Here is a 26,659-nt window from a genome sequence, read left to right as displayed (position 1 = left end):
TGTGCAGATAACACTTGTGAAACCATACTGTAAAATATTAAATCGGCTCCATCGGTTTTCATGTAAATCAAACTTCTTCGAACTTCATTATCATAAATTAAGTAGAGCATTTGAACGCTTCTATTCCCACTTGAAGATTAGATAACTCTTGTCCTCTTGCCCCTCCCCTTGCAAAGATCTTAAAAGGAGTGGTTTGCATGTTGGTCCATTTATTCTGACAGACAGCTTGACGTGCAACCTCAGTCAACATGGACTTTTCCAAAAATGCAACAGAACGGCCAGAGCCTCTTAAAGCAGATGTGAAAGGTAGTTTCTTTTTTTTTTTTCAATTAATTGGTTTTAATTTTTTTTTGATACATTTTTATTTGATGATTATTTTCTTGTTTTACCTTTTTTTTAGGGAACATCCCCTCTTGGTTGCAAGGCACATTGCTACGCAATGGTCCTGGGATCTTCTCCGTTGGAGATACCACTTATGACCACTGGTTTGATGGCATGTCCATAATGTACAGCTTCTCCTTTAAGGATGGTGGGTTTCTGAGTGTACTTTGTGTTTTCAATGAGTATTAAATTCAAACTGTTTTGTGTTGTTGTTGTTGTTGTTGCTTGACTGTCACAGGTGAAGTGACCCACAGAAGTAGGTTCCTGAGAAGTGACACCTACAAATCCAACATGGAGTCCAACCGGATTGTTGTGTCAGAAATGGGAACAATGGCTTATCCTGACCCGAGCAAAAACTTTATTGTCAAGTAAGCATTGTTCTTTGTCCAAGCGGCAACAATTTGAAAAATATAATCATGAATATAATAGAAGAATATGATATAATGAAGGCTATAGATCAAAACGACTCCTAGGGTAAATCCATTATTGTTGACTTTGGTTTTTATTTCTTCCAAGGGCAATTACCTTAATCAATCACACGGTGCCTGACTTCACTGACAACGGCGCCAGCAATTTTATCAAATATGGTCAAGATTATTTTGCTACTTCAGAAACCAATTACATTCGTAAAATTGACCCTGTCACCCTGGAAACTCAAGATAAGGTAAGGCTCATCTGTCTCAAGATAATAAAAAGTGATAGTTTTCATGAGGTGGATGTTTTTTTTTTTTTCCCACTCAGGTGGACTACATGAAGTTTGTCCCTGTGAATTTGGCTACGTCTCATCCACACTACGACAAAGAGGGTAACGCTTACAACATGGGTACTTGTATAGCTGAAAAGGGCAAGACAAAATATCTGCTGTTCAAAGTCCCCGCTGTTTCTCAGAAAGGTAAATGATGTCCTCCTTACAATCCTTATCTGCGGTCCAAATGACATATGCATGCACTTCAAACACACAAAAAAATGTGTTATGGCAGTGACTCACATTTGAAAACGTAGCAGCAAAAAAAAAAAAAAAAAAAATTGCTCCTGATTCTTTTCAAACCTCACAGACAAAGACAAGAAAGTCCCCGCTTTGGAAAATGCGGAGGTGATCTGCTCAGTGCCCTGCCGTTCCCTCCTGTCGCCAAGCTACTACCACAGCTTCGGCATGACGGACAACTACTTCATCTTCATCGAGCAACCTTTCAAATTGGACATTGTCAAAATGGCCACCGCCTACATGAGAGGAGTCAACTGGGCTAGCTGCCTGAAGTTCTGTCCAGAAGACAATGTAAGCGCTGCCTTTCATTTAGCACCACTGAACATCCAAAAGATTCTCAAAATCTAATTGATTCCCTTCAGACTTTGATCCACCTGATCGACAGAAAGACCGGCAAAGTGGTGGAGACCAAGTACTACACTGAAGCTATGGTCGTCTACCATCACGTGAATGCTTTCGAGGTCGACGGTTGCGTGGTATTTGATGTCATCGCCTACAAGGACAATGGCCTTTATGAGATGTTTTACCTGAGCAAACTGAATGAAAAGCCAGGTCCGCATGAGAAAACCTACTCCCAACCAAGCTACAGGAGATTTGCTCTTCCTGTTCAACCAAACAAGGTGGGAGGAAGACGTGAAAATGTTTCTTTGATTCCAAAGAGGATTAAGTTGTACTGGTGTGCAGGGCGCGGCAATCGGAGAGAACCTGGTCAAATTGACCTGCACCACAGCCACAGCAGTGAAAGAAAAAGAAGGCAAACTAACATGCAAAGCAGAGGTTCTCCGTGAAGGTAAACGTCATGCTGGTCTTAGCACCTTACTATTTGTTGTGTTTTGCAATCACTTTTTTTTTTTTTCACCCTCATCAGGGATTGAACTGCCGCGAATTAATTACGAGTTCAACAGCAAGAAACATCGCTTTGTGTATTGCAACTGCGTTGAGGAATCGGCGCTTTCAAAAGAGGTAAAAAAAAAAAAAAAAAATGTTTACGATAACAAAAAAATGACTTTGACTTGACAAGGGCAAAGTTTTAAAAGTAAGGAAAGGTGTTGTTCGCAGCAACCTTGTTTTTTTTTCTTCCCAAATAGCATAAATGACAAAAGCACAAGGTGGGGGGAAACTATTAAATATTGACTTAGAAGCTGTTCAAACAAAACGCAACCCCCTTGGCCTTGCTTACGATACCCATGGGTGGTCTTCATTTGGTAACGTTAAGCACAGAGCGAACACAAACAATGGGAAGAAAGGAAGTCCATTAGGCTTGAGGAGTACAGAAACTATACTTTAAAGAGCTTCCCTTGATTCTAAGTGAATGCCCCAATCACTTCTCTGACGTCAACCAGAGGAAACTCGCACATGCACTCGTCTACTTCCTGTCAACAGGAAGATGTTTATTCTTCCGACCAACATCCTTGTCATCCAAGTTCATTCATGTAACAATATACATCTTCATAATGATAATTCATGTCATAAATCCAGATAACATAATTGCTTAATTGTGGTAAATGGTTCCTTATCAACATCCACGTTTTTGGTCATTAAATGTATGCAAATCTTATCGCTGGATCATCTATTCCAATTGGTGTCTTCTAAGAATTCGACTTTATAACTCTTATCCATATACCGCAAAGGCAAACGTGTAGCCTGCAACTATTCAAAGGTGAAACGATAACTTTCTACAATGCTAAAACTCTTAAATCAAGGTTAACTTTACATGTTTGTAATGAATTGTGAATTAAGTCCAAATGTGTTCATCTGATCTTTTTGGTCTAGGTTTCCAAATTTGACACAGATACCAAGCAATTGTTGACCTGGGGTGAAGAAAACTGCTGGCCGTCCGAGGCAGTATTTGTCCCCAGGCCGAATGGCGAGTCAGAAGATGATGGTAAGAATTACTATGTGAAGTCAACCCTAAAATATTCACAATGGATAAAAAATGGTGAATTATATAGACATTCTGCCCCCCCATCCCCACACACACACATATTTTACTTCACTGTCTTCTTTTTTCTAGGTGTGGTTTTAACATCCGTGATCAACACCAATTCCGACCAGTTGAACTTCATCTTGGTTCTCGATGGCAGAACATTCAAGGAAGTAGCTCGGGGTTACGTGAACGCTGAGCTCCGGAAGGACATGCATGGATTTTTTATCCCTCAAGGAAATTAGCTGCCTACTCTTTGTCAATTACACTCCATTGTTGTAGGGACAACGAGACAAAGTGATAAGGATGATATAGATTTTTTCAAAATGTTATTTCTTACATTGTATAATATCCACTTTATTCACTGAAAAATATGCATATTAAACTCATACAATAATTGAAATAAATCCATGAAATTCATACTGTGTGGAAGAATTCAAGCACATGACATATTTTGACCAAAAAAACAACAACCCCGAGATATGTATATGATACATGTAGTAATATTTGTATGGACACTCCAGTCCGCTAAGTGGCGCTAAGGTATTATAACGCAGATTGCCAGCCACTGTTTTCATCAAACAAGAAAATGTTATTTCCGGCTTCTACCATGACAACAACGAAAGTAACTGGCATGCGAATACAATAAGATAAGAATTTATCAAGAAAAGGGCTTCTAAGTAGCGAATATGGGGAAAAGGGATAAAGGGGATCGAGGTGAGTGAGTGATTGATTTTTCATTTCCCCGATGGCTAGTTTAGACTGGCGCAAACAAGGAGTCAACCTTTTAAATGCGTTGTACTGCTTCATAAAATGCTGCCATTAGTGAGGATATTGCCAACATTACATTTAGTATCGCTCTAGTTCCAGTTTACGCTGCTTCATAACTTTATCAACAATATGTTGGCAAAACTCCGTTTGGTTTATACATATCTGTATTGATACATCCTAGAAATGACGCGAATATTGTGTATCGTCATATGTATTAAACATGTGATGGTCTACAGAGAAGAAGTCGAAAAAGCGTTTCTATGAGGAGGAGGAAGATGAAGAAAACGTGGGAAGTAGCAAATTGCAGGATGGCATACCCGCTGCTGCGGGGAAACAGGTGGATGAATCCACCACCAAGATGGATGAATATGGAGCCAAAGATTATCGTGCTCAGATGCTTCTGAAGAACGATCACACCTCAAGACCCCTCTGGGTGGTAAGATGTCATTGTAAACTTTCAGAATGAATTCAAGATAAACGTTCTTTGTTCTTCTCATTCATTTTTTCTTCTGCAGGCTCCAGATGGACACATTTTTCTAGAAGCATTTTCACCAGTGTATAAGTATGCGCAGGATTTCTTGGTTGCCATTGCGGAGCCGGTGTGCAGACCCAACCACATACACGAGTACAAGTTAACAGCATATTCACTGTATGCAGCCGTCAGTGTGGGGCTGCAGACCTCTGACATAGTGGAGTATCTGCAGAAACTCAGCAAGACCTCCGTGCCTGATGGAATTGTGCAATTTATTAAGGTATCAATAAAGCTGATTCTGAGATGCTCAACTTTATATCAACTCTTGAAATTAGGTTATTTCTAGCCTGAGTTTGTGTTTGAATGTATGATTCGATATTTTTTTTTTTCCTCAGCTCTGCACCGTGAGCTATGGCAAAGTCAAGTTGGTGCTCAAGCATAATAGGTACAGCCACTTCAAGACAATTCTCTTGACTGTTTTTTGTGGCTTTATTTTTCACAGTTTCTTCTGGATGTCTGTCTTCAGGTATTTTGTTGAGAGCACATTTCCCGAAGTGATTCAGAGTCTCCTGAAGGACGAAAAAATTCGAAAGTGTCGCCTTTGTGCTCCTGATGGGACTGACGGCGAGCTCATTACTGAGGTTCTTCACAGCAAGTCAGCGGTATACCCCCAATTAAATTGTTCTGCCCAAAAACTCTGATGATTATTTATTTCCGCATCATTTTTTTTTTAGAACTGTCTTAAAATTCAATTCCATGGTTCACTGTATTTCTTCAACAGATCTCCAAGACCGTTGAGGACAAAGGAGGTGCTTCCACCTCACAGCAGCCCGGTGATGGTCAAACGTCTGAGCAACAGGTTCCTGAAGACATCTTCAGCTACTATGAGCAGATGGACAAAGAGGAAGAAGAGGAGGAAGAGACTCAGACTGTCTCTTTTGAAATTCAACAGGTGCTATTTGCATTTTTTTTTTGTTGAAGCTTATTTGTGACTTTCCAAATCAACATTCTGGTTCTGCGTAGGATATGATTGAGGCGCTTCAAAAGCGCTGCATTGAGCTGGAATACCCGCTCCTCGCCGAGTACGACTTTCGGAACGATACGGTCAACCCAGATATCAATATAGACCTGAAGCCGACTGCTGTATTGCGACCCTATCAGGAAAAAAGTCTGCGCAAAATGTTTGGCAACGGACGCGCTCGTTCCGGAGTCATCGTGCTCCCCTGCGGTGAGAATACTTTTTTTTTTACTGTTGGTAAACACACAACAAACACTGACAACATTATGAACATGACTTGCTATGCAGGAGCGGGCAAATCTCTTGTGGGTGTGACAGCAGCGTGCACGGTACGCAAACGCTGCCTGGTGTTGGGTAACTCCTCTGTGTCGGTGGAACAATGGAAGGCCCAGTTCAAGATGTGGTCCACTATCGATGACTCTCAAATCTGCCGCTTCACCTCGGATGCTAAGGACAAGCCCATCGGTTGCTCGGTGGCCATCAGCACTTACTCTATGCTGGGCCACACCACCAAGCGCTCCTGGGAAGCTGAGAGGGTCATGGAGTGGATGAAAAGTCAAGAATGGGGTCTTATTATTCTAGATGAGGTGCACACCATTCCTGGTAAGTTTTAACATCACGCATCCAGTGAAATTATTATCGTAGAAGACTATTTGTTTTGTGAGATTGCCTCGTACTAACATATTTTTTTTTTTCCCAATGTGCTTTTTGTAGCCAAAATGTTTCGAAGCGTGCTGACCATCGTCCAGGCACACTGCAAACTGGGCCTCACGGCTACTTTAGTTCGAGAAGATGACAAGATAGTGGACCTCAATTTCCTAATTGGGCCGAAGCTTTATGAAGCCAACTGGATGGAGTTGCAGAGCAATGGCTACATAGCCAAAGTCCAGTGTGCAGAGGTGAAAGAGCCGTAGACCTCCCACCAGTTGCCTGTTCCAGAGCATGTTCCTAATCAACATTTTTGCTATGTTTCAGGTATGGTGCCCGATGTCTCCAGAGTTTTACAGAGAGTATGTGGCCATCAAAACTAAGAAGCGAATCTTGCTTTATACGATGAATCCCAATAAGTTTCGGGCGTGCCAGTTTCTCATTCGCTTTCATGAACGGCGCAATGACAAGATCATCGTCTTTGCTGATAATGTCTTTGCCTTGAAGGAATACGCAATTCGCCTTAACAAGTATGTTTTTTTTTTCAAGCAAAAAAATATACCTTTTTTTGTCATACAGTATTTTACTAGTAAATTATGCTCTGTATTTATCTGCTCAAGGCCCTACATCTATGGCCCGACCTCCCAAGGGGAACGTATGCAGATCTTGCAGAATTTTAAACATAATCCCAAGATCAACACAATTTTCATCTCCAAGGTAACAAACTAATGGGTTATTGAGTGCCCCTAAAACGTTCAACATTAATCGATGAATCGACACCACACAGGTTGGAGACACATCATTCGACTTGCCAGAAGCCAATGTTCTCATCCAAATCTCCTCTCATGGCGGGTCACGGAGGCAGGAAGCCCAGAGACTTGGTCGAGTTTTAAGAGCTAAGAAAGGTTGTTGTAGCTTTCTGTGCGTCATGATGGAAAGCAGACTCTCACACCACCTTTCTTTCTTTTTAGGAATGGTTGCAGAGGAATACAATGCATTCTTTTATTCGCTGGTGTCTCAGGACACCCAGGAGATGGCGTACTCCACCAAGAGACAGAGGTTTCTAGTGGACCAGGGCTACAGCTTTAAGGTATAGTTTACACATGGACATGATTCAATATAAACATTGACTTTGCCATTTGAATTCTAAAAGCCATGTATTTTTCTTAGGTGATCACACAATTGGCAGGAATGGAGGAAGAAGACTTGATGTTCTCCACCAGAGAGGAGCAACAGCAGCTCCTCCAAAAGGTCCTGGCTGCGTCCGATCTGGATGCTGAGGAGGAAGCGGTGGCAGGAGACGTGGGTACAAAACCACAGGTGGGTGCAACAAAAACTTGACATGCATGGTGAAGCTTACAGATTGCTGCTGCGTCATAATTCATTTTGGATTCCTCTTCTTCTTGAACAGTTTTCAAGGCGAACGGGGACCATGAGCTCCATGTCCGGTGCTGATGACACAGTCTATATGGAATATCAGGGTAAAAGCAAATCTTCTCTAGGAAAGGGCATCCATCCACTCTTCAAGCGCTTCAGGAAGTAGATGGACTGGATAAAGTTGTGACGTGAAGAGACAATGGTGCTTTGCGCATCCCCCTCCCAGTTCTGAGGTTGGTGCTTCCAATCAGGGCTTTGGCCTTCTTCTGTCCATAAAGTGGTCTGCCGCTCACAATAGGCTCCAGCAACTTTGAGGATGACATCTATGGAAAGTGATGGATGTTTTCTTTTTCTACTACTTGAAATGAAGAGGTTTAAGTTAAAAAAAAAAAAAAAAAAGCAACATCATGTTGATGGTCTATATATAAATAAATGATTATAGAATCCTCAGGTAGGAACAACAGCCAATTACTTTCTTTTTTTTTTTATAGAGGAAACAAAATAAAATTGAATCAATTATCAACACAATGTTTTTTTTAACAATGAATTAAATTTTATTATTTCAATCAAACATTTTTTTTGCTCATCCAAACTGTACAAAATAATATCACAATCTTAGTTGGTAAACAGTCCCTAAAAATAAAGACGATTACAATATGGAAACTGGAAATGGACGTTTTTACATCGTCGTGCCATTTAATTTTGACAGAGTATAAAACTTTATTCCATTAGAATATTAGCTTTTTTAAATTCGACAGAAAATTGTGTGCAATGCAAATTAGTAAACATTTTTGTGGAGAATATTTGTACAGTAGGCAAGTAGGACATCCCTGGGCAGTTACTTCTGCTGACAAACTGTACATTGGAATGAAATGCCGCGTGAATTTTAGTGTAGTTAGTACTTCACGTCATTCTAACAAGTGAATCAAATTTAAAGACACACAGATTTGTCAATAAATATTAATAAAACCTCATTTGAGTTTATCCCGTCGTAGCACAACAATGTGCACACTTTGGACAGTAGAAACAAAAACAAAAAAAGAGATTACTGAAAGATTGAGAGCTGGAATAGATCAAGCACTGGCAACAAAATGGATCTGAAGAGGGTGCACTTACGAGAGGTTAATGAGCATGATGGAGAGGGATGCATTTACGAACATGAAGATCCACTTTCCGACAGTTGGAAGCAGGCAAAACAACAACAGTGCGTACCATCAATTCTGAGGTTTCTCCAAAAGAACACAGAGGAACAACATGATGTTCAATCAAATCCTCAAAGAGCAGGATGTTTGAAACCAAAATGGGCATCAAGGCCTTCCCCAGTAACATTTAATGGCCCCAGGCCGTTCTCTCCTTTCCTTCCAGGACCCTTGAGCATGTTTCTTCCAGGGCCGCTTTGGCCTCTGAAGGAAATTGGAACATGCCTGAATGCAAAGAGATGACACGGAAGTTTCCATGGCAGGACGTCAGCGGGTTTTATGTTTAACACCATTAAGCACAAGTTGTGTTAGGAACCTTCTGCAACCGGTTGCCTTCTCATTGGCTGTTGTCTTTTGATGAAGAAGACTTAGTTTGCGCAGAATCTTCTTCGCCTTCACCAGCTGGAGGACAGAAGAGCAAATTGACAAGTCAGTCACACACTTAACCTGCAGAATTACAAATGTGCTGTTTTATTGGAAAGGTCTTAACTCCACTTGTCTGGTTTTTAATTTTTTTTTTATTAGATGAAACAAAATGAAATCTATTTGTGGAAAATTACATGAATATGATACTGCATCATTCAGCTTATGTCTCTTTAAAAAAAAAAAAGTCACTAAAACATAATGAATCACTGCAAAGTTGAAATCTAAAACTATGCATGATTATGTTTGCAAAGGCAGCACGTGTACAGGATTTACTCCCCCTTACCGGGTTTGTTAATGTTGAGCTGTGACAGGCTCTCCGACAAATCCGCAGGTCCCGGCTCCCCGGAGACTGCTGGGATATTGTGGATGGCGTTCCTGCGGCCAGACCGTTGAGAGGCGATGAAGTCCTCATAGGTCACCTCCACATCCGTCATTTCTGCCACACCTCACCATGGCAGGGCCTGCACACGCTTGTGGGAAGAAAATTTTTGAATGCTCCCACTTTGCTCCTCAACATAGCACAAGGCTCTTTTCTGCTTTGGCTGCTGTGTCTTCATTAATAACCGATGCAAAGCAATGCAGTTTCTTCTGTTTTGGTGGTGGGTTGCCCCACCAACAACAGCCTTAAATGACTGCAAGCATTTCCGTCTATTTTCAGACACCATGTGAGTGAGCAACTGCCGCGTTCCCAATGATGACTCCACAGATGTTGACCTAGGAATAGTCAGATGATGATTTTACTTGATGTAGGTTTACTTTTGAAAGGCTCCGGTCTCCGATGATGTCGTAGCATGGCTATTCAAATGAAATTAGGAGGACGAGGCCTCTCAATGATCCACTTTTATCTTTGGGCGTATCTTTAGTATGCTCATGTCGATGCAATATTCATTTGGAGGCTTTCATAATTTAGACCTGCTTGCACTTATGACGCAGCCTGTCAAGCGGTTTAGCCAAGTGGGTGAGTCCACATGTGGAGACCAAAGCTCAACTGGACATTATCTTGAAGCGCATGCCAAACAACTGACACAATCAGAAAAAAAAAAAAAAAAGATGTCATCAAAAAGTAAGGAAGAACAAACAATAAATCTAGAAAACAAAAAAGGAAGTTCCTTATGGCCCATGAAAATGTCATTTTACGTAACGTAAAAAAAATGCTTATGAAAATATTGTAATCATAGATCTTACATTTAACACAAACACATAATGGATGCCGACAAAAAAATGTATATGAATACAAATGTTATAATAATGACAATTATTGAAAACCTATACAAATGCCAGATATCATACACGATATCATACGTGCTGAAAAATGCCACAATATTTCTATATTATTTGGAAGTTTCAACCGCAATATTAATTCCACTGAAAATGTATGACCAACGATTGACAAAAAGAATGCGTTGATTGCAACACAGAGTGGCGAGATATAATACACAAAATACAAAACGATGAAATGTGAACATATGCACGCTGTTGACAGCCACGCGCACATTGATTGTAATAATCAACCGACATGCACGTCAATGTTAAGGCCGCTCAACCTTGCGTTGTAAACAGCGCGTCATTTTGCAACATAGGAATCATGTGAATGAATTATTAGGCGGTACCTGTTAAGGTTTAAAAAGGCGTCCAAATATTCGCATCAGATGAAGGAGCGGTCCGAGCGGTACCTCCTCCGTAATTCTCGCCACGCTCCCAAATAGGCTTATAAACCATGAACGCGCTTGCTTCTATTTGAATTGAGCTTTCTCAGTTACCGTAGGCACGCCAGTTCACTGTGCAGCCAGCTCTACTTCGTGTTTTGAGTGAGTATTGCAAACAATTTTCAGCTCTCTATTTTCCGTTTACATGTAAAAATGCAGGAGCATCATTACGACACGATTTCCCTCGAGTGTTGTATGTTTTTCCACGCAAAAGCTGATCAAACTGCAAGAGTTGAGGCTCCACGTCGGCTGCTGGTCGCCAACAGATTTTTGAAAGGTACTGCATGTTGCGTCTAGAGATGCTCATCAACAAGTCTAATGAGATGTCACATTATTTTGTCATGATAATTGAAGTTATTTGACGGTTTCCAGGTGAATTAGCTAGTGGTGAAGACCAGATGGGCGATTAGTTTCAGAAGTTGTGGTCAAAAGACAGTAAGTGTGGGGTGGCTGCAGTACAACATGATTCCCGCAGAGGGCGCCAATGCTCTATAATTGACATGATGGTGGCGGTTTGGCCCCTAAATGTGCAGCTGACAGTGGAAGGGATGGCAGCCTGCAATTGGAACGTGATGTGAGTACACAGATATGTGCTTGAGGAACTGATGTGCAATGTCACATTGCATGGCTGTAGAGTGCAGCCACCTCTCATATCACATCTAAATCTGATGGTATTTGCAAGCAGGCTTTGGTCGAGTGGTTAACATCATTGCATCTGATACGATGGAACCATGGTTTGAGATCCGACCTTACCCAAGGGCTGTACATTGACAATTTTTTCTCACTTCTGCAGAAAGTTTGGGCACTTTCAGTTCATCGCGAGAACGGACGGATCAGTGAGGGAACGAATCCTGACTTTCCTGTTCGCCAACCAGTCATTATATCTCTTGCAATTTCACATTAGATTGCTGGTTTGAAATTTACTTTTATTATTATTATTTGAATAAACATTTATCTTTAAACGTGTCTGGTGTTTTATTCATTTTTTTATATTCGCCAATTAAAACATAAAAATCTGACATGTGGTCAAATGCTTTATATGACAATACGTATGTGTTTTACGTTGTTATATGAGTTGGTGTCCCCCAACTTCGAGCGGACGGCACCCATCTTCACTCCAGAGATCGGACATTGAGGTAGTGGAGAACTACAAATTCCTAGGTGTTCGCCTTAACAACAAACTGGACTGGACTGATCACACCCACGCCCTGTACAAAAAGGGCCAGAGTCGCCTCCACCTTTTGAGGAGACTGAGTGTACCTAATGGAGTGTCCGAGTGACGTCATAGATCAACCAGCCAATCAGAAAGTGGGGGTGAGGGCAGGTGTGGCACTTTTCACGTTCATTTAAGCTTTGACCATGATTTTTCCCTAATAAAGTGGCCTGTGATTAGGTACACCTGAAAATGGTGGTGTACCTAATGGAATGTCCGAGTGACGTCATAGATCAACCGGCCAATCGACAAGTGGGGGTGAGGGCGGGTGTGGCACTTTTCACTTTCCGTTAAGCTTTGACCATGAATTTTCCCTAATGAAGTGGCCTGTTATTAGGTACACCTGAAAATGGCGGTGTACCTAATGGAGTGTCCGAGTGACGTCACAGATCAAACAGCCAATCAGAAAGTGGGGGTGAGGGCGGGTGTGGCACTTTTCACTTTCCGTTAAACTTTGACCATGCTTTTTCCCTAATGAAGTGGCCTGTGATTAGGTACACCTGAAAATGGCGGCGTACCTAATAGAGTGTCCGAGTGACGTCACAGATCAACCAGCCAATCAGAAAGTGGGGGTGAGGGCGGGTGTGGCACTTTTCACTTTCACTTAAACTTTTTCCCTAATGAAGTGATTAGGTACACCTGTGTCCGTGTGACGTCACAGATCAACCAGCCAATCAGAAAGTGGGGGTGAGGGCAGGTGTGGCACTTTTCACGTTCATTTAAGCTTTGACCATAATTTTTCCCTAATAAAGTGGCCTGTGATTAGGTACACCTGAAAATGGTGGTGTACCTAATGGAATGTCCGAGTGACGTCATAGATCAACCGGCCAATCGACAAGTGGGGGTGAGGGCGGGTGTGGCACTTTTCACTTTCCGTTAAGCTTTGACCATGAATTTTCCCTAATGAAGTGGCCTGTGATCAGGTACACCTGAAAATGGCGGCGTACCTGAAAATGGCGTGAGTGACGTCACAGATCAACCAGCCAATCAGAAAGTGGGGGTGAGGGCGGGTGTGGCACTTTTCACTTTCAATTAAGCTTTGACCATGATTTTTCCCTAATGAAGTGGCCTGTTATTAGGTACACCTGAAAAAGTGTACCTAATGGAGTGTACGAGTGACGTCACAGATCAAACAGTCAATCAGAAAAATCATTCACTTGTCTGTAACCCAGCGTAAAATGAACATATGTACTATACACTACACTGCGATTCATTCTTTATGAAGTGGTTCATGTAATGACGCCAAGCTACCGCAAGACGGCAGTGCCCCCATTCACTCGTATGTTACCCAGCGTAAAATGAACATATGTACTATACACTACACTGCGATTCATTCTTTATGAAGCGGTTCATGTAATGACACCAAGCTACCGCAAGACGGCAGTGCCCCCATTCACTCGTATGTAACCCAGCGTAAAATGAACATATCCATTTTTCCTTTTCGACCAGACGTCCACTATGTACAATACACTACCTAAAAAAAAAGCACAAATTCCCCGGCATAATGGGAGAATGGTTTATAACTTTACTCGATGTTCGGGAGATCATGGTTCGAGCCCCACACGAAGCACACTTTAAGCTAAAGTTTGCATAGTGTAAGACTCGACTCGGTTCTCCCGCACATAAGACAAAAGCTTTATCCACTACGTCATTGAATGTTCTGTCAAACACTAGTAGATTAGCATTTTTTAGTAAATTGACATTTTAAAGTACACTACCCAAAAAAAATCCGACTTTCAATGGCAGAGTGGTTTTAAACTTTACCCGGTGTTCGGGAGACCATGGTTCGAGCCCCACACAAAGCGGACTTTAGGCTAAAGTTTGCATAGTGTAAGACTCGACTCGGTTCTCCCGCGCATGAAACAAAATCTTCATCCACTACGTCATTGAATGTTCTGTCAAACTGGTAAATTAGCATTTCAAAGTACACTACCCAATGAAAAGGGCGGATTTCGCCGGCAGAATGGTTTTTAACTTGACTCGGTGTACGGGAGAGCATGGTTCGAGCCCCACACGAAGCGGACTTTAAGCTAAAGTTTGCATAGTGTAAGACTCGATTCGGTTCTCCTGTGCGTAAGATAAAAGCTTTATCCACTACACTATATCATTGAGTGTTCCGTCAAACACTGGTAATTAGCATTTTTCTGAGCAAGTTAACATTTTAAAGTACTCTACCCAAGAAAGGGCGAGTTTCGCCGGCAAAATGGCAAAGCGGTTCTTAACTTTACCCGGTGTTCGGGAGACCATGGTTCGAACCCCACACGAAGCAAACTTTGATCTTAAGTTTAAATAGTGTGAGACTCGAACTCGGTTCTCCCGAACATAAGGCAAAATCTTTATCTACTCCACCATGAAGTCTGCTGGTCAATAAGCTGATTTAGTTCTTTTATCTATTCCATGAAACATATACTATGAATACATAACTAAACTCGCAAAATTTCAACGCCAAAATGGTTGAATGGTTTGTGACTTGGGTTGGTGACCAGCAGACTCGGGTTCGAGACTTATCTTTGCAGCTTTTGTAAATTAAATAGAGCGATACGTAAGATTCGAACCCGCCTCTCCCAAACTCAAGGGAAAAGCATTAATCACTCGACCATTTAAGATCTTGAACAATGAGGTCAAGTATTTGTAATTGAAGGTTACAAACTGAACATTTCCTGAAGATTGCTTCATTAATTGGGATAATAGAAAGAAATCTTACAACATTTGCCGACAGACAATGGTCGAGGGGATAAGACCATTGACTCTGAAGATTGAGGTTCGAGGCCAGGTTCCTCCGGTAAAGCAGTTTTCCTCCCGCTTTACTGAGTGCCAATTTTTTTTTTTTTTTCCTTCTAATGACGTCATCACAAAAAGACTATAAAATGCGTCAAGAACGCGACGCTCATTCTGTCACTCCTCTGACAGCGAGCGCTACGCTGCTCTGGTCCACCTGCTCCACAACATCGTTTAAAAGTAACAAGGTGGGTGTTTAACTTTTGTGAGCCTTTTCAAACTAACTGCTTTTGATCTCTTTCAGCGTCAAGAGGCACTTTGGGCGTGCTTCCGTGGGTCTTTAACTTTTGTTAACCTTTTCAAACTGCTTTTGTTCTCTTTCAGCGTGCTTCCGTCTTACAAGCATGCAAGCTAAAAGGTTTGCAAAAGCTAGCGTTAGCAGTTAGCGTCTAAAACGACCACCAAAACGCATTCATTTGGCGTGCAACCAAACAATTGAAGCATTTAACGGTGGGTAAGTAAAACTACATTTTCAAAACTCAAGCACGCACGCATCGTGTGGAAAGATGACTAACACGATTTTTGCACAAACATTTAGCAACGTCTGGACGACAGCGCGCCGTTTGGCCGAAGGTAAGTAGACAAAGCAGCGTTTGCATAAATCCGCCAGAGAATAACTGACTGAAACTGATATTTCGATGCATTCGTGTTAATTATCTGCTTTCTGTCTGCAGGTGCTCTTCAAAACGACCCCGACTGACTTTCTGTGAGTTTTAAAGTCAATCGACTGCTTCTAATTGCCTTCTTTCTGTCCACAGGCCTGCTTCTGGAACAGAGGGAGCAGATTGACTGCAAAAAGATTTTTATTAGCAAGGCATCTTATCAAATTGACTAAAGCAAACATTTGTTTTTTGTCTGCAGGGTCCAAGATGGCCGACTTGCACATGGCTTCATGAGACACCTGCAGGTAGGTCTACTCTTGCTCAACACGTTGCCGAGCCCAATTTGTTTGTTAGGCTGCAGAATTGTTGTAACGTTACCATGGCTTTCAGACTAGCAAGCTGTGGTTGGAGAGACGTCCGGCTCGCGCTGCTGGTGAAACACGCACGCGTCCAAATGTTTGACACGTGTCAAACATTTTAGCTTACTCTTCCTCCTTTTGTCCACCAAGTGGTGCCAAAGGACCTAGTTGCTGCAGCATGGATCTACAAGGTTTTGAACCTGTGGCATTATCACCTTCTTGTGCTGACAGGTGACAACTTACTACAAACCTGGCATTGTTTAAAAGCACTAACCTGTTTGTTTTTTTGTATGCCTGCCTCTTCCTGCAGATCACTTTCCAGTAAGGATGCAGGTGGAAAATCTGCCACCTGCTGGCCAAAGGAACCAGCCCTCAAAAACCATACAGAAGTTCCTTACTCAAGGCAGCCTCCATTTCCAGAGTTGACGCTCAAAATGTACTAAATGGCAGCTTGATGAATCCCTCCCTCGTTTGTTGTGTGCAGGTGTCCCCTGGTGAGTCTTGACAACATTTCAGGAACTCTGCCTGTGCACCACTGACCCACTGCTTCCAGTCTACGGTTAGAAATAAAAGCAGTAAACTTAAATAGAGTTGTTGTTTCAATGTTCCTTTTTCTTTCCAGGCAGAGGTTGCAAAACCTGGTCCACAAAGTGAAGCCTGCCACTGTTTGTCTTCAGCCTCTGATCTCGTTCACCTAGTTCCATGCTGCCTGAAGAGCCCTTTGCTGGTAAGAAGCAAAGTATTGACATTTTAGCAAACAAGTTTCAAAATTTGAATGCATTTTTTTTTTTTTTTTTTTTTGTGTGTGCAGTGTGAAGCACCATCAAGTAACCTGCTTGCAGTGGAAGCTGAGGACCAGAGCAAAGCCGCAGCACTTCAGGCAACTTGAGAAGTAAAGCAGTTTATATGCTCTTTTTATCCAAATGATTTTTCTTTCCCCCCCCTCTTTTCTGACAGGCAGCAAGGAACAGAATCAGCTTCCTGATCAATACCGCAAGGAACAGAATCAATTTTCTGGTCATGCAACTCAATACCTGGTGCCATGTACAACTCTGCTTGCGCACTGGTATGATACATGCCAAAACAGTTTCTGCACAAAACGGTGACTTTACTCTTTACTTACTGATCCCTTTTTGTCTTAGGTCCTGACACGGAGTAATACTCATCCCCCTGGCCGACGACTCCACCACTCATCCCTGCCACTCCACCACTCGGCAACGAGCAGACTGCCATCCAGCTTGTTACTTTGTGATTGAATGTTTACTCTGCAAAAGAAATAAAGCTTTATTACAAATAATGCAAACTTTCAACTCTTCATTTTATAACATCAACTTTAAAACAAAAAACAAAATACAAAATTTTTTCCAATAATTTTTTTTTTCCCCCCAACCCAAAAATTTCGATTTTTTCTTTTTTTACGGATTTTCTTTTTCTAGTGAAATTTTGAGAAATTGGGCGGGATCACGCATGGAATATTGCTTCATGATTGGCTGAAAGCTCTAAAATTGGGTGGAGCAATGAGAATGAAAAGCTGTGGTTGGTTGAAAAGTGGGCGTGGGTATGCAAATGAGGCGGTCTGTGATTGGTTAGATTTATAATGGGCGTGGTCTCATTAAAATGGATCAATCTGATTGGTTGCATGTGCAAATGCTGCATTTTGATTGGCTGTTGAAAAGTGGGCGTGGTTATGCAAATTAGGTGGCGAGACGTGATTGGCCAGGCCGAATTTGGGCAGAGGTAGGAGGCGGGCAAAGTGGCACTTAGGTTTTGGAAGCTTCTTTTCAGCTTCGAGTTGAGTGTTTGCCTTCAGCCACTGAACAGAGCCAATTGTTTGACTGCTTCTCTCTGTCCCCACAAGACTTAAAGTCACTTTGAGTCATGTGGAGACAGAGAGAAGCAGTCAAACACTTGGCTCTGTTGCAGTGATGCTCACCTCAAGGCTGAAAACTTACTTGAATCCATAGTAGTGGACACTTAGGTTTGTGGCCAACTCAAGACTTCAAACAGTACTTTGCCAATGCAGTGACCACCAAGCATGAAAGACTTCAAATTAGCAAATTTGCTTATAAATCATAAATAAATCCACTTGAACAATTTATTAAAAAGAAAAGCAGTTTGAAAAGGCCCTGCCTGCATGCAAGCAGCTTAAGTGCTTGATGAGCTCAGGTATGATGTCACTAACTTCTCATGGCACTAGGGGGAAGGTGAGCACATGCAAATAGTGACATCTCTTACTGGGACAAAACCTAAGTGCCAGCTACTGCACAGTACCACCACCACCACACATTTTTGGAGAAGTTTTTCCATGACACTGATGCAAACCAAGTGAGTTAAATACATGTTTCTGACTAACTCGGTTTGCATCAATGTCATGAAAAAACACATCCAGACGAGTGTGATGATGATATTGTGCAGTACCTGGGGCACTTGGGTTTTGTGAGAGATGTCAGCTGCTTGCATGTGCTCACCTTCTCCCTGGTGTGCCATGACAAGATGACATTGCACATCAGCTCCTCAAGCACATAACACTACCAACTAACCAACACCATTCAAGTCATAATTTTAGAAGAACAAAGTGGTACACTTTCACTTTTCATGTGTGCCAACTATGATCAAAAATATACTTTTCAAGTTCAAATGCAAGTACATTTTTCAAAGCTATTCTTCTTACATCGACATGTAACTTTAACCATTGTAGAGCAATTATTTTGTTTCTTTTCACATAAGCATCAGGACATTATTCATTTGGGAGATGACCAATTAAAATGTCCTTTGATAACATTTTGGAATATTTGAAGTTATATATGACACGACCTTCTACATTTAAGATTAGGAGGCAAACAAAATGGGGAGGTACCTTTCGAGATATGCAGATAGACAACCAGCAGCCAACGTAGTCTTCAAGTTGGACATGGAAAAACTAAGTTCAAGTCAAACGCTTTCGTTCATTATCCATTGATTGACAGCCGAATGAGTGCTACTTGTGGGTGTGCTAGCTCACGCTCCACCTCTTGTTTCACGAGAGCCAGCGAGTTTCCACTGATCTAACGACTAACAAATTTCATTTACATACATACAACAAATCGAGAGCTAGGAAAAAGTTGACATTACTCACTCGAAAGCCCAAATGGTAACAACCTGAAGAGTTAGCTGCTCGCTGAAGAGGAAGTCTACGGTAGCCGAGAAAGCTCAATTCAAGTCACACAAAAGCGCTTCTTTGGCAACTTGCACAAAGACACTCCCACATCATGCATACGAAACGACACTAGATTCATGATTCAAGTTTTTATTCGCCATGTTTGTATGTGTGGATGTCGCAGGTCATGATCACCAATAAAGCAAAGTAACAAACTCCATTTGACTTTATTACACGTGCATCTTCTATGTAAACCTCTCAAGTGACATTAGGTTGGTGGTCATGCTGGTGGGGTGTCAATCGACCACTCTACAACAGTAACGCCATGTAAAGAATGCGTGGATTCAGCTCCTGATGTTCTGCAGCGAGTCTATGAGGCTCTTGTTGTAATCAGCTACTCGTTCGTAGACGTTCTTGGAAACAGAGGCGAAGTCGCTCTCCTGAGATTTCGACGCGATGACTGACGCTGCCGTTAAAGAAAGAAGACACACATCCGAAAATAACAGTAGGGATGCTTTCGGGAAGGATACATTCTTTCATGACAAAGTTGTTCTGCTCCAGATGTTGCCATTTCCTCTCCAGGTTAGCCAACTACAAACAATGAAAAAAAGAATCATTAGTAAGCTAATCCTTGATGTTGATGTACACTTTGTTAAAATAATTCAGCACAAATAAAACCATTTTTTACTGCTACTTGGCTTCACTTGTATTGTAAATAAATGCTCCAAATGTGGCATATATCCTTATAGTGTACAAACCTGCGCGTGGGTCTCATTTTCTTCCAGTTTGGCCTTTAGCGCTTCATATTTCTCGCTCATCTCCTCCAAAAGTTGACGGAATGAATCTCGCCGTTGTGTGAGGGAAACTCGCTCTTCCTGGAGTCTCTGCACAAAGACATCAGACCTTTGAACACTGGTGGAAAACTGCTGTCCTGAGAACTCATTCACGTATGTGGACAAGTCTTCTACCGTCTTCCTCTGGTCCGCTGTGTGTCTCAGGGTTTCCAAGTCCCTGTAGGTAAGCAGCTCAGACTCCATCTGTTTGACATTTTCCTTCAGAGTGTTCAACTCGCCCGTGATCTTGCCCTCCAGCTGCTGGAATTTCTCCCGGTCCTGCTGGAGCCGTTGACACTCTGAGAAGCAAACACATGGCACACAATGTGATTTTGGCACGTGCCACGTGAAAGGTCAGGTGAAGACTAGGGGTGGGGTCAGGTGTGGGTCTACGTCGGGGTTCACTGACCAGAGGTCAGTCCCTTGGCGGTGCTGGCTGACTGAGACACCTCCGTCTCCTTGGAGACCAGCACGTCCTGCATGTCTCTCAGCTCGCTGGCTGTAATTGTATCCACTCGACGAAGCCGCAACATATTCTGTACATGATGAAATACATGTGACCACACGATCTCTTTTAGTCTTCGTGTGTCTCCTTCTTGACTCCTCACCCTGCTGCAGTGCTCCAAGAGGGAGACGATGTTCTCCTGGCTCTGAGTCATCTTGTTCTGCTCCTGAGTCCTTAAATCCTCATAATCCTGCAGGAATCCTGGGAAAGAGTATTCATCTTGTTGCATTGTATGTACGTGTCATTTGTTTAACCAGGTGGATGTTACCATCAATTTCTTCCTCTTTTCTCTTCAGCTCCTTGTACTTCTGCTGACATTCCCCTTTGAAGGAAGATGTGCACAATGAGTTGAATGATTCTCTGGATGATGTAGTAATATTTTTATACTGGCCACTTTTGTACACAATCTAACAAGATATCTCTCTGACCGTGTAACAGCTTTCAGTATCTCACCTTGAGCTTCCTCTGAGTCCTGCTCGTGTTGTCGGATCTCTTCTGTAATTTGACCGGTCCTGTCTCGAATCTCCACCAGCCTGAACACACACACACGCGCCAATTCATAACACAATTGTCAAATCTATTAAATCTACACATCAATACGTACTGTCTGTCCATGCTGGCGATTTCCTGATTGTCCTCTTTCACCTGAGAAATAAAGCATGAATGATGGTGTAGAGACTCATGTGCACATGCGTTAGGAATAAGAAAGCAACCTGTTTCAATAGTTTCTCTCTCTCCTCTTGAGGCGTGCTGAAGCTCTTGTGCTCCGCCTCCATGTTGTCCCGCTTTGCCTCCAATGTGGACAAAGTTTCGTGTAGCCGGACCACTTCTTGTTTTATCTGTGAATGGGCCAGCTCCTAGCACAAAAAAGACAAGGAACAAAACATACTACAGATTCTTATAACCTCAATACATTTATTGTTTTTTCGCGCCTTTTTTTACTGCTCTTGTTTAGCGCTAACTCACTGCTTCGTATTCCTCCTTCCGGGTCAACAGGGCATCCAGTTCTTCTTGGAGAAGAGACAGTTCCTAGGAGAGAACAAGACAGGGAAATTAAGGTGGGTCCAGAATATGTGGAGGGTTTTTTTTTTTTTAGGATGATGCAGATTGCAATATTTGGCAAAATAAAATTCCAATGACCCATTAATCGGCTGTTTCACTCAAAAAATATATATTTTAAATAGAATTAATTTTTTCACCGTGTCCCTTAACATTTACAACAATACAGAGGTTGTTATTTTTTGCATAAAAGAACTAATATCAGCCATTTAAAACCAAAAAAAGAACCTGTAGCAACTCCTCATTGGCTGTCGTCATGGTGAAATATTTCTCCTGCTTTGGAGCCGGCATAGCTTGGACAATTTCTTCAGCAACACGCCTTTCTTTCTTAATTTCTTCTTCAATAGCCTTGATAGCGTCTTCCCTTCTGCAACGCAAAGACACAGCAGGTCAAACAAAGGAGAAAAGAAGCATATGTGAAAATAGTATGATGATATATTCTCATTTTTGAGTATATGACGTTTATGAAGGTGGTAGCGGGGGAGTGGAAGTAATTAAAGAGTTAACATCACTCGAGACTGCACTATTACGGAAACAAGGAAATGTGCAATGAGGATCGATTTCATCAAACAACTCTTCTCGACAGTCAAAAGTTGCATGTAAGCTTTCAGAGTTTACAAGGGTCCAAAGGTCCTTTGCTGTGCTGGCTGCTCCAAGGCTGACACGCCTGTTCATCCTCTTACTGGACAATAGGTTTGTGGTTCCTGTTCATAGAGATTAGCACTAACAACTGCAAGCGAGGGTAAGCGTACTTCTACTTTTCTTAATGGTACAAGAAATAGCTGCTTTGTTCCATATCCAGGGAAGATTATGGGCCAGCCTCAGCAATTTCTCCATCTGTTGTGGTCGGTCTGCCTTGTGGCAATATTTACAAAGAATAATCCTGCTGCGGAAAATGCACACGTGAGAATATCTATTTTTTGGTCGTAGCAATCCCAATTTATCAAAGCATGCTCTAACCTATTTTCATGTATTGTGTGACAGGTCCGTAACTTAACTGCCACGTTTTTGGAAGTGATTCCTTGCGGCAGCAGCAACTCATCTGTTACTAGCCTTGTGGTTGAGAGGAATCAGATTACTTTGTCAAATGAAGATAGACAATCCCTGGCCAGTTATCCTCAACTTTTGGAGCTTCACCTGGATCTTAACGAGGTGACCAATATATCTGCTAGGTACTTGTCTGTTTTACCCAACCTCAGCGTGCTGTCGCTATCCAAGAACCAAATCAGCAGGTAAATAATAATAAAAAAAGGAAATGATGAACATCAGCTTCTATTACACATTTGGTTTTCAATTGCATCTTTAGTTTTGAAGATGTTTTTATCATCATTTGACCGACAGAGAAACTTGAATGTTAGACTTTAAACAGGCTACCACAGCAATGACAACACATTTGGCTTTCATTCCAGCCTAGTACCCGAGTCTTTCTATGGCCTGGATGCACTCACAATGCTAAACCTGTCCCACAACCTGCTGACAAGTCTTCCCGCAAAGATATTCAGCGAGCTTAATAATCTACAGGTAACAAGTCATATACTTGGATCCCTAGACATGTACAGTATTGTGCAAAAACGGTCTTGGGCCAGCCATAGCATAAATTCAGTTTACGCAGCATTTTGACAGGACAGATAAAGTCGAGGGGATTGCTCTAAGAATATCCCCACCTACTCTGGACTCTATTAGGTGGTAGACCTTCAGGGCAACCCATGGAATTGCTCGTGCAACTTGCTGAGCAGCATTGATGAAATAAAAGCAGCAGGAGTCACCATTGGTAATAATCTTCATGATTTACTACTGTACATTTAATCTCAATAGATGACTGGGATTCTGCCATGTTTGGATCCACAGCAGGGAAAAACACAAAATGTGCGTCACCACGGCAACAGGCCGGAATGAATGTTTTGGAGGCTATCGCTCAGTGCCATCCAACAGCAGAAGCTTCCTCAACAGTGGATCCTCAAAATCCAACATCAGGCACCATGGAGCCATCCAAGTTGCCAGAGGTTTTGCTGACCATCAGCACAGACCACAGCAGTAAGAACTATTCCACTTTGAACTATCTGGCTGCATGATTAAGTGTCTGACCAAGACTGTCTTCAACAAAAACCAGACCAAATGCCTGTGTCGGGGAACACATGGAAATTTGTGGCGTGTGTCGTGGCCTTGGCGCTGACAACATCCATGTTGGTCGTGTGTGGCATCAAAGGCCCTTCCTGGTACCGGCTCTTCCGCAATTACAGACATAGACGACTGCAGCAAGAAGAGAATCAAGAGGACCGCCCAGCCTCAAGCGTCTACTCAGAGACGGGGAGATGCATGACCCACCAGACCATCACCTTCGAGCACTATAGGGCTGAGGGTGAGGAGGATGTGCACTACTTTGAGGATCCTTACATCAAGGCAGGGGAGTAACTGAAATAAAAGCGCACACTGGGCCACTTTTATTAAATTTCTTATTTTTAATGTCATTTTTTCAATGACCTTAAAATGATTCACTGGTATTCTATAGGTGTTTTGTAGTTGTTGATAGTGACGTAAAATCAGAGAAAGCGAGCATAAGGACTGAAAATGTAACCGGGGGCAAAAATACGTTCAGCATTGATAAAACACTTACTCTCGTCTCTCTATAAAGATGCTGTCGATGCTTTCCGCCTCTCTGTCGTTCTGGGCTTTCAACTGATTTGAAAGAAAGAAAGTGATTTGTTTTTCCTTTTACCAGAGGAATGCTCATTTTCTGTTTACAAAGTCTGCTTACACTGTTGTAGTCGTTGATCATTTCGTCCATGTCTGAGTTGGTGTTGAGTTTGTCCATCAACTGTCCATAAAATGACAAACAAATATGAATGACATATTCTGCTTTAAAGAGCTCAGATGGCTTACCATGTTGTAGTCAGCAAGCTGGCCCTGCAGATCTCTGATTTCTGCAGCCAGACTTTCAGCTCTGGGGGAACAGATGACTTTTTTTTTTTTTTTTTTAAATCAACTACAACCCAATCACCTCTGGCAACAGTGATGTCACTGACCTCTTTTCATAAGACAGATAGACGGAGTTCTCCTGGTTGAAGGTGTCGATTTCTTTGTGGAGTTTGCTGATCTCTGTGGTTAACTCGTTGATCTTACTCCTAACAGCGCAAACACAAGTCACATATTTGAATCTGATTAAGTGGCAGAGAAATCCATATTTGCTAGTTACCTGAGAAGACCCAAGTAATAAGACTTGTCCAGGATTTGTCTCTGGGGTCCTTCATGGTGGTGGGGATGACATGGTAGTGAAAGAAGATCAAAAAAGACAATTCATTACTTCATCATTGCTCGACGAATAGGATTAAGCAAAATGAATACAGGGACGAATAAAACACTTTATTTTCTTCCGCGTGTCTATCCAGCCTTGACTTCAAATGAGACTTGATCCAGAGTGATCAGGTTCAATCAAGGCCAAGAAAAACTTGTTCTTACCCTTCAACCCAGTCTTCATGCCGCTGAGGCCTTGTTGGGTCACAGGCCTATCAGCCACTTTAATCTGTGCAGACAGGACTCCGGGAGTGCTTATCAGAGCCCTCACACCAGGATGAAGACTAGTGCCTGGAATCTGCATCTGAATAATGATAAGACACTCCATTAAGCAAAGGTTAAATGCAGTATGTGCAAAAAAGTTACTTAAGGTGGAGTTCACAGTCACACTTTGAATGCATGATAGCAAACTTATCATACCCCAGTTGGTATACGTATGGCTGTAGGAGGAGGTCGAACAGCTGTTAAAGGTCTCCCTATGGCTGATCCAGCTCGGCTCATAGGCCGACCCATACTGGAGGGAGGCCGCTGACTCGCCATAATGCTGTAACCTGTAATCACATGACATATATATATATATATTGTAAAGTGGAATATGACTATGCCACATCACAGCGTCCATCTAGTCCTGCATGCATGGATGCTTTTGGGAGAACTGTTGCAGGATGGCTATTGATTTAAAAACATAAACATTTTGGCTGAGTTTGTCAAAGCCTTAGCTTTATATAACGGTGCACAGCTTCGATTTGGAAGTGTTTTACTAGTTTGATCCAACACTAGAGTGACGTGAAGCATGCTAACGCGGCTAACAGTTACATTTACAGTATACAAGACTTTGCACGTAAACTATCGTTTAGATTTATGGATCACAGGACGTTTGTGTTCTGACCACCGTAAGCATGTTATGTACATGTTGATAGCAGTCGAGCAATTACTTTTTGTACATGAGAGCCAAGCCACTAACAGACTGCACACTGACTGTTTTGTCGATGACATTATTTTCGCGAATTCAAGAATAAAATACCTTTAATTGTAGTTGTCCTTTCCGTCGATATTTAAAATATGAGTGTCATTTGTTTGAAGGTTGTCTCCAGAGCTAGCAAAACAAACCTTTGCATGAGACATCGAGTTTGTTGACAGACGTTACTGCAGCAACTCTCTTCTTCGGCGCTCTTTGAGCGTCGTTGAAATACGAAAACGCGTAATACTGCCACTACTTGTCAATGTTGCATAACGACAGTCCCTGTTTATCTTTACTGAACTACTTACTATATATATTGTCCTTGTTTTTACAAGTTATGCCAATGTTCCTACAATACCCGCATGACTAATTTGACTTTATGGGACATTCGATTTAGGGTGAATCTAACCATGCAGTAATTTTGCTTTATTGATTTGTTTATTTTGGCATGTACAGTCACATTTCATTACAGTTTCAATTGTATGCACTGATCCAACACAGATATTTAGATGACACATTGGTCTACACTTTAAATCGTCTTTTGTACAAAAATCAAGAATCAAAGTCCAATTTCACATACAACACACAAAAGCAGTCTTTCCGTTTTTAGTAAGTTCAAGTTGACTTTTCAAAACAGTGCGCGTGCGCACGAGTGATGCGTATGTACGTCCCTATGTCGCACACCAAAAGCTGGCGTCACGGCATTGACGCGTGCCACAACAATGTCTTCTTGGTTGAGATATCATCACATGTGATCATAATAAAGTGAATGTGTTACAAAACATGCCCATTGTATTCGGAATTAAATTGCACTAAAATGCGATCCATAAAATGACACTAAAATGTGCTCCACATTCTTTTGCACAGCAAGTGTAATAAAAATAAATGAAATACTACCCAAAATAAACCATTTAATCAGACTTTATACGTTGTAGCACGGTCATTTTTGGGCGTCTAGGATACGAGTATGCCCACTTTTACCAGCGCAAAATGACATGGTCGCGATCGTGTTTTG

At 41.9% G+C, this 26,659-nt stretch overlaps 5 protein-coding genes and 1 long non-coding RNA gene across 12 annotated transcripts; 4 read left to right on the top strand and 2 right to left on the bottom strand.

The window, feature by feature from the left end:
* Positions 1-230: 230 nt before the first annotated feature.
* On the top strand, positions 231-3,659 carry bco1 (beta-carotene oxygenase 1). Of its 2 annotated transcripts, XM_085939180.1 has the most exons (11): positions 231-306; positions 401-529; positions 620-749; positions 898-1,045; positions 1,123-1,273; positions 1,437-1,657; positions 1,729-1,986; positions 2,051-2,156; positions 2,235-2,329; positions 3,140-3,251; positions 3,381-3,659. In XM_085939180.1, exons 1-11 carry the CDS (start codon positions 249-251, stop codon positions 3,533-3,535), a joined length of 1,563 nt encoding a protein of 520 aa, XP_085795306.1. In that variant the 5' UTR covers positions 231-248; the 3' UTR covers positions 3,536-3,659. The 2 variants fall into 2 exon arrangements, with proteins under 2 accessions (XP_085795306.1, XP_085795307.1); XM_085939181.1 differs by having other exon boundaries at positions 2,051-2,329.
* Positions 3,660-3,862: 203 nt separating this feature from the next.
* On the top strand, positions 3,863-8,950 carry ercc3 (excision repair cross-complementation group 3). The gene is made up of 15 exons (XM_085939085.1): positions 3,863-4,007; positions 4,298-4,497; positions 4,577-4,813; positions 4,929-4,978; positions 5,060-5,195; positions 5,315-5,485; positions 5,557-5,761; positions 5,840-6,154; positions 6,266-6,450; positions 6,527-6,729; positions 6,820-6,916; positions 6,987-7,104; positions 7,171-7,289; positions 7,370-7,519; positions 7,611-8,950. Exons 1-15 carry the CDS (start codon positions 3,980-3,982, stop codon positions 7,740-7,742), a joined length of 2,346 nt encoding a protein of 781 aa, XP_085795211.1. The 5' UTR covers positions 3,863-3,979; the 3' UTR covers positions 7,743-8,950.
* pkia (cAMP-dependent protein kinase inhibitor alpha) lies at positions 8,136-18,960 on the bottom strand. 4 transcript variants are annotated; one of them, XM_085939088.1, is made up of 5 exons: positions 18,717-18,960; positions 14,825-17,124; positions 9,485-9,671; positions 9,092-9,177; positions 8,136-9,000 (listed from the first exon to the last, which is right to left on the bottom strand). In XM_085939088.1, exons 3-4 carry the CDS (start codon positions 9,633-9,635, stop codon positions 9,113-9,115), a joined length of 216 nt encoding a protein of 71 aa, XP_085795214.1. In that variant the 5' UTR covers positions 9,636-9,671; positions 14,825-17,124; positions 18,717-18,960; the 3' UTR covers positions 8,136-9,000; positions 9,092-9,112. The 4 variants fall into 4 exon arrangements, with proteins under 4 accessions (XP_085795214.1, XP_085795212.1, XP_085795215.1 ...); XM_085939086.1 differs by having other exon boundaries at positions 8,136-9,177; XM_085939089.1 differs by having other exon boundaries at positions 8,136-9,177; positions 16,983-17,124.
* Positions 15,027-17,156, top strand: LOC147041817 (uncharacterized). Of its 2 annotated transcripts, XR_015069162.1 has the most exons (13): positions 15,027-15,086; positions 15,223-15,352; positions 15,437-15,471; positions 15,573-15,604; positions 15,760-15,805; positions 15,891-15,933; positions 16,010-16,090; positions 16,170-16,262; positions 16,344-16,418; positions 16,482-16,586; positions 16,671-16,751; positions 16,817-16,925; positions 17,002-17,156. It is a non-coding gene; the product is annotated as an uncharacterized LOC147041817 (long non-coding RNA). The 2 variants fall into 2 exon arrangements; XR_015069161.1 differs by having other exon boundaries at positions 16,170-16,418.
* A 175-nt stretch (positions 18,961-19,135) lies between the features above and the next one.
* Positions 19,136-25,933, bottom strand: ift74 (intraflagellar transport 74). 2 transcript variants are annotated; one of them, XM_085939674.1, is made up of 20 exons: positions 25,794-25,933; positions 25,104-25,234; positions 24,849-24,987; positions 24,586-24,634; positions 24,416-24,514; positions 24,273-24,333; positions 24,148-24,207; positions 24,007-24,068; positions 21,621-21,759; positions 21,300-21,362; positions 21,047-21,190; positions 20,938-20,978; positions 20,787-20,866; positions 20,602-20,655; positions 20,437-20,534; positions 20,238-20,364; positions 19,964-20,127; positions 19,754-19,879; positions 19,526-19,586; positions 19,136-19,455 (listed from the first exon to the last, which is right to left on the bottom strand). In XM_085939674.1, exons 2-20 carry the CDS (start codon positions 25,221-25,223, stop codon positions 19,340-19,342), a joined length of 1,803 nt encoding a protein of 600 aa, XP_085795800.1. In that variant the 5' UTR covers positions 25,224-25,234; positions 25,794-25,933; the 3' UTR covers positions 19,136-19,339. The 2 variants fall into 2 exon arrangements, with proteins under 2 accessions (XP_085795800.1, XP_085795799.1); XM_085939673.1 differs by having other exon boundaries at positions 25,708-25,867.
* Positions 22,203-24,178, top strand: LOC147041815 (leucine-rich repeat-containing protein 19-like). Its single transcript, XM_085939675.1, has 6 exons — positions 22,203-22,295; positions 22,377-22,624; positions 22,802-22,913; positions 23,076-23,163; positions 23,241-23,426; positions 23,503-24,178. The coding sequence occupies exons 1-6, from the start codon at positions 22,203-22,205 to the stop codon at positions 23,802-23,804; spliced, it is 1,029 nt and encodes a 342-aa protein (XP_085795801.1). The 3' UTR covers positions 23,805-24,178.
* Positions 25,934-26,659: the final 726 nt, after the last annotated feature.

This window comes from Syngnathus leptorhynchus, chromosome 19 (assembly GCF_054491065.1).
Source record: "Syngnathus leptorhynchus isolate UIUO chromosome 19, UIUO_Slep, whole genome shotgun sequence".
Taxonomy (NCBI): Eukaryota; Metazoa; Chordata; class Actinopteri; order Syngnathiformes; family Syngnathidae; genus Syngnathus; species Syngnathus leptorhynchus.
The sequence above is the reverse complement of the archived record's forward strand: the minus strand, read 5'-3'. Positions and strand labels throughout refer to the sequence as shown.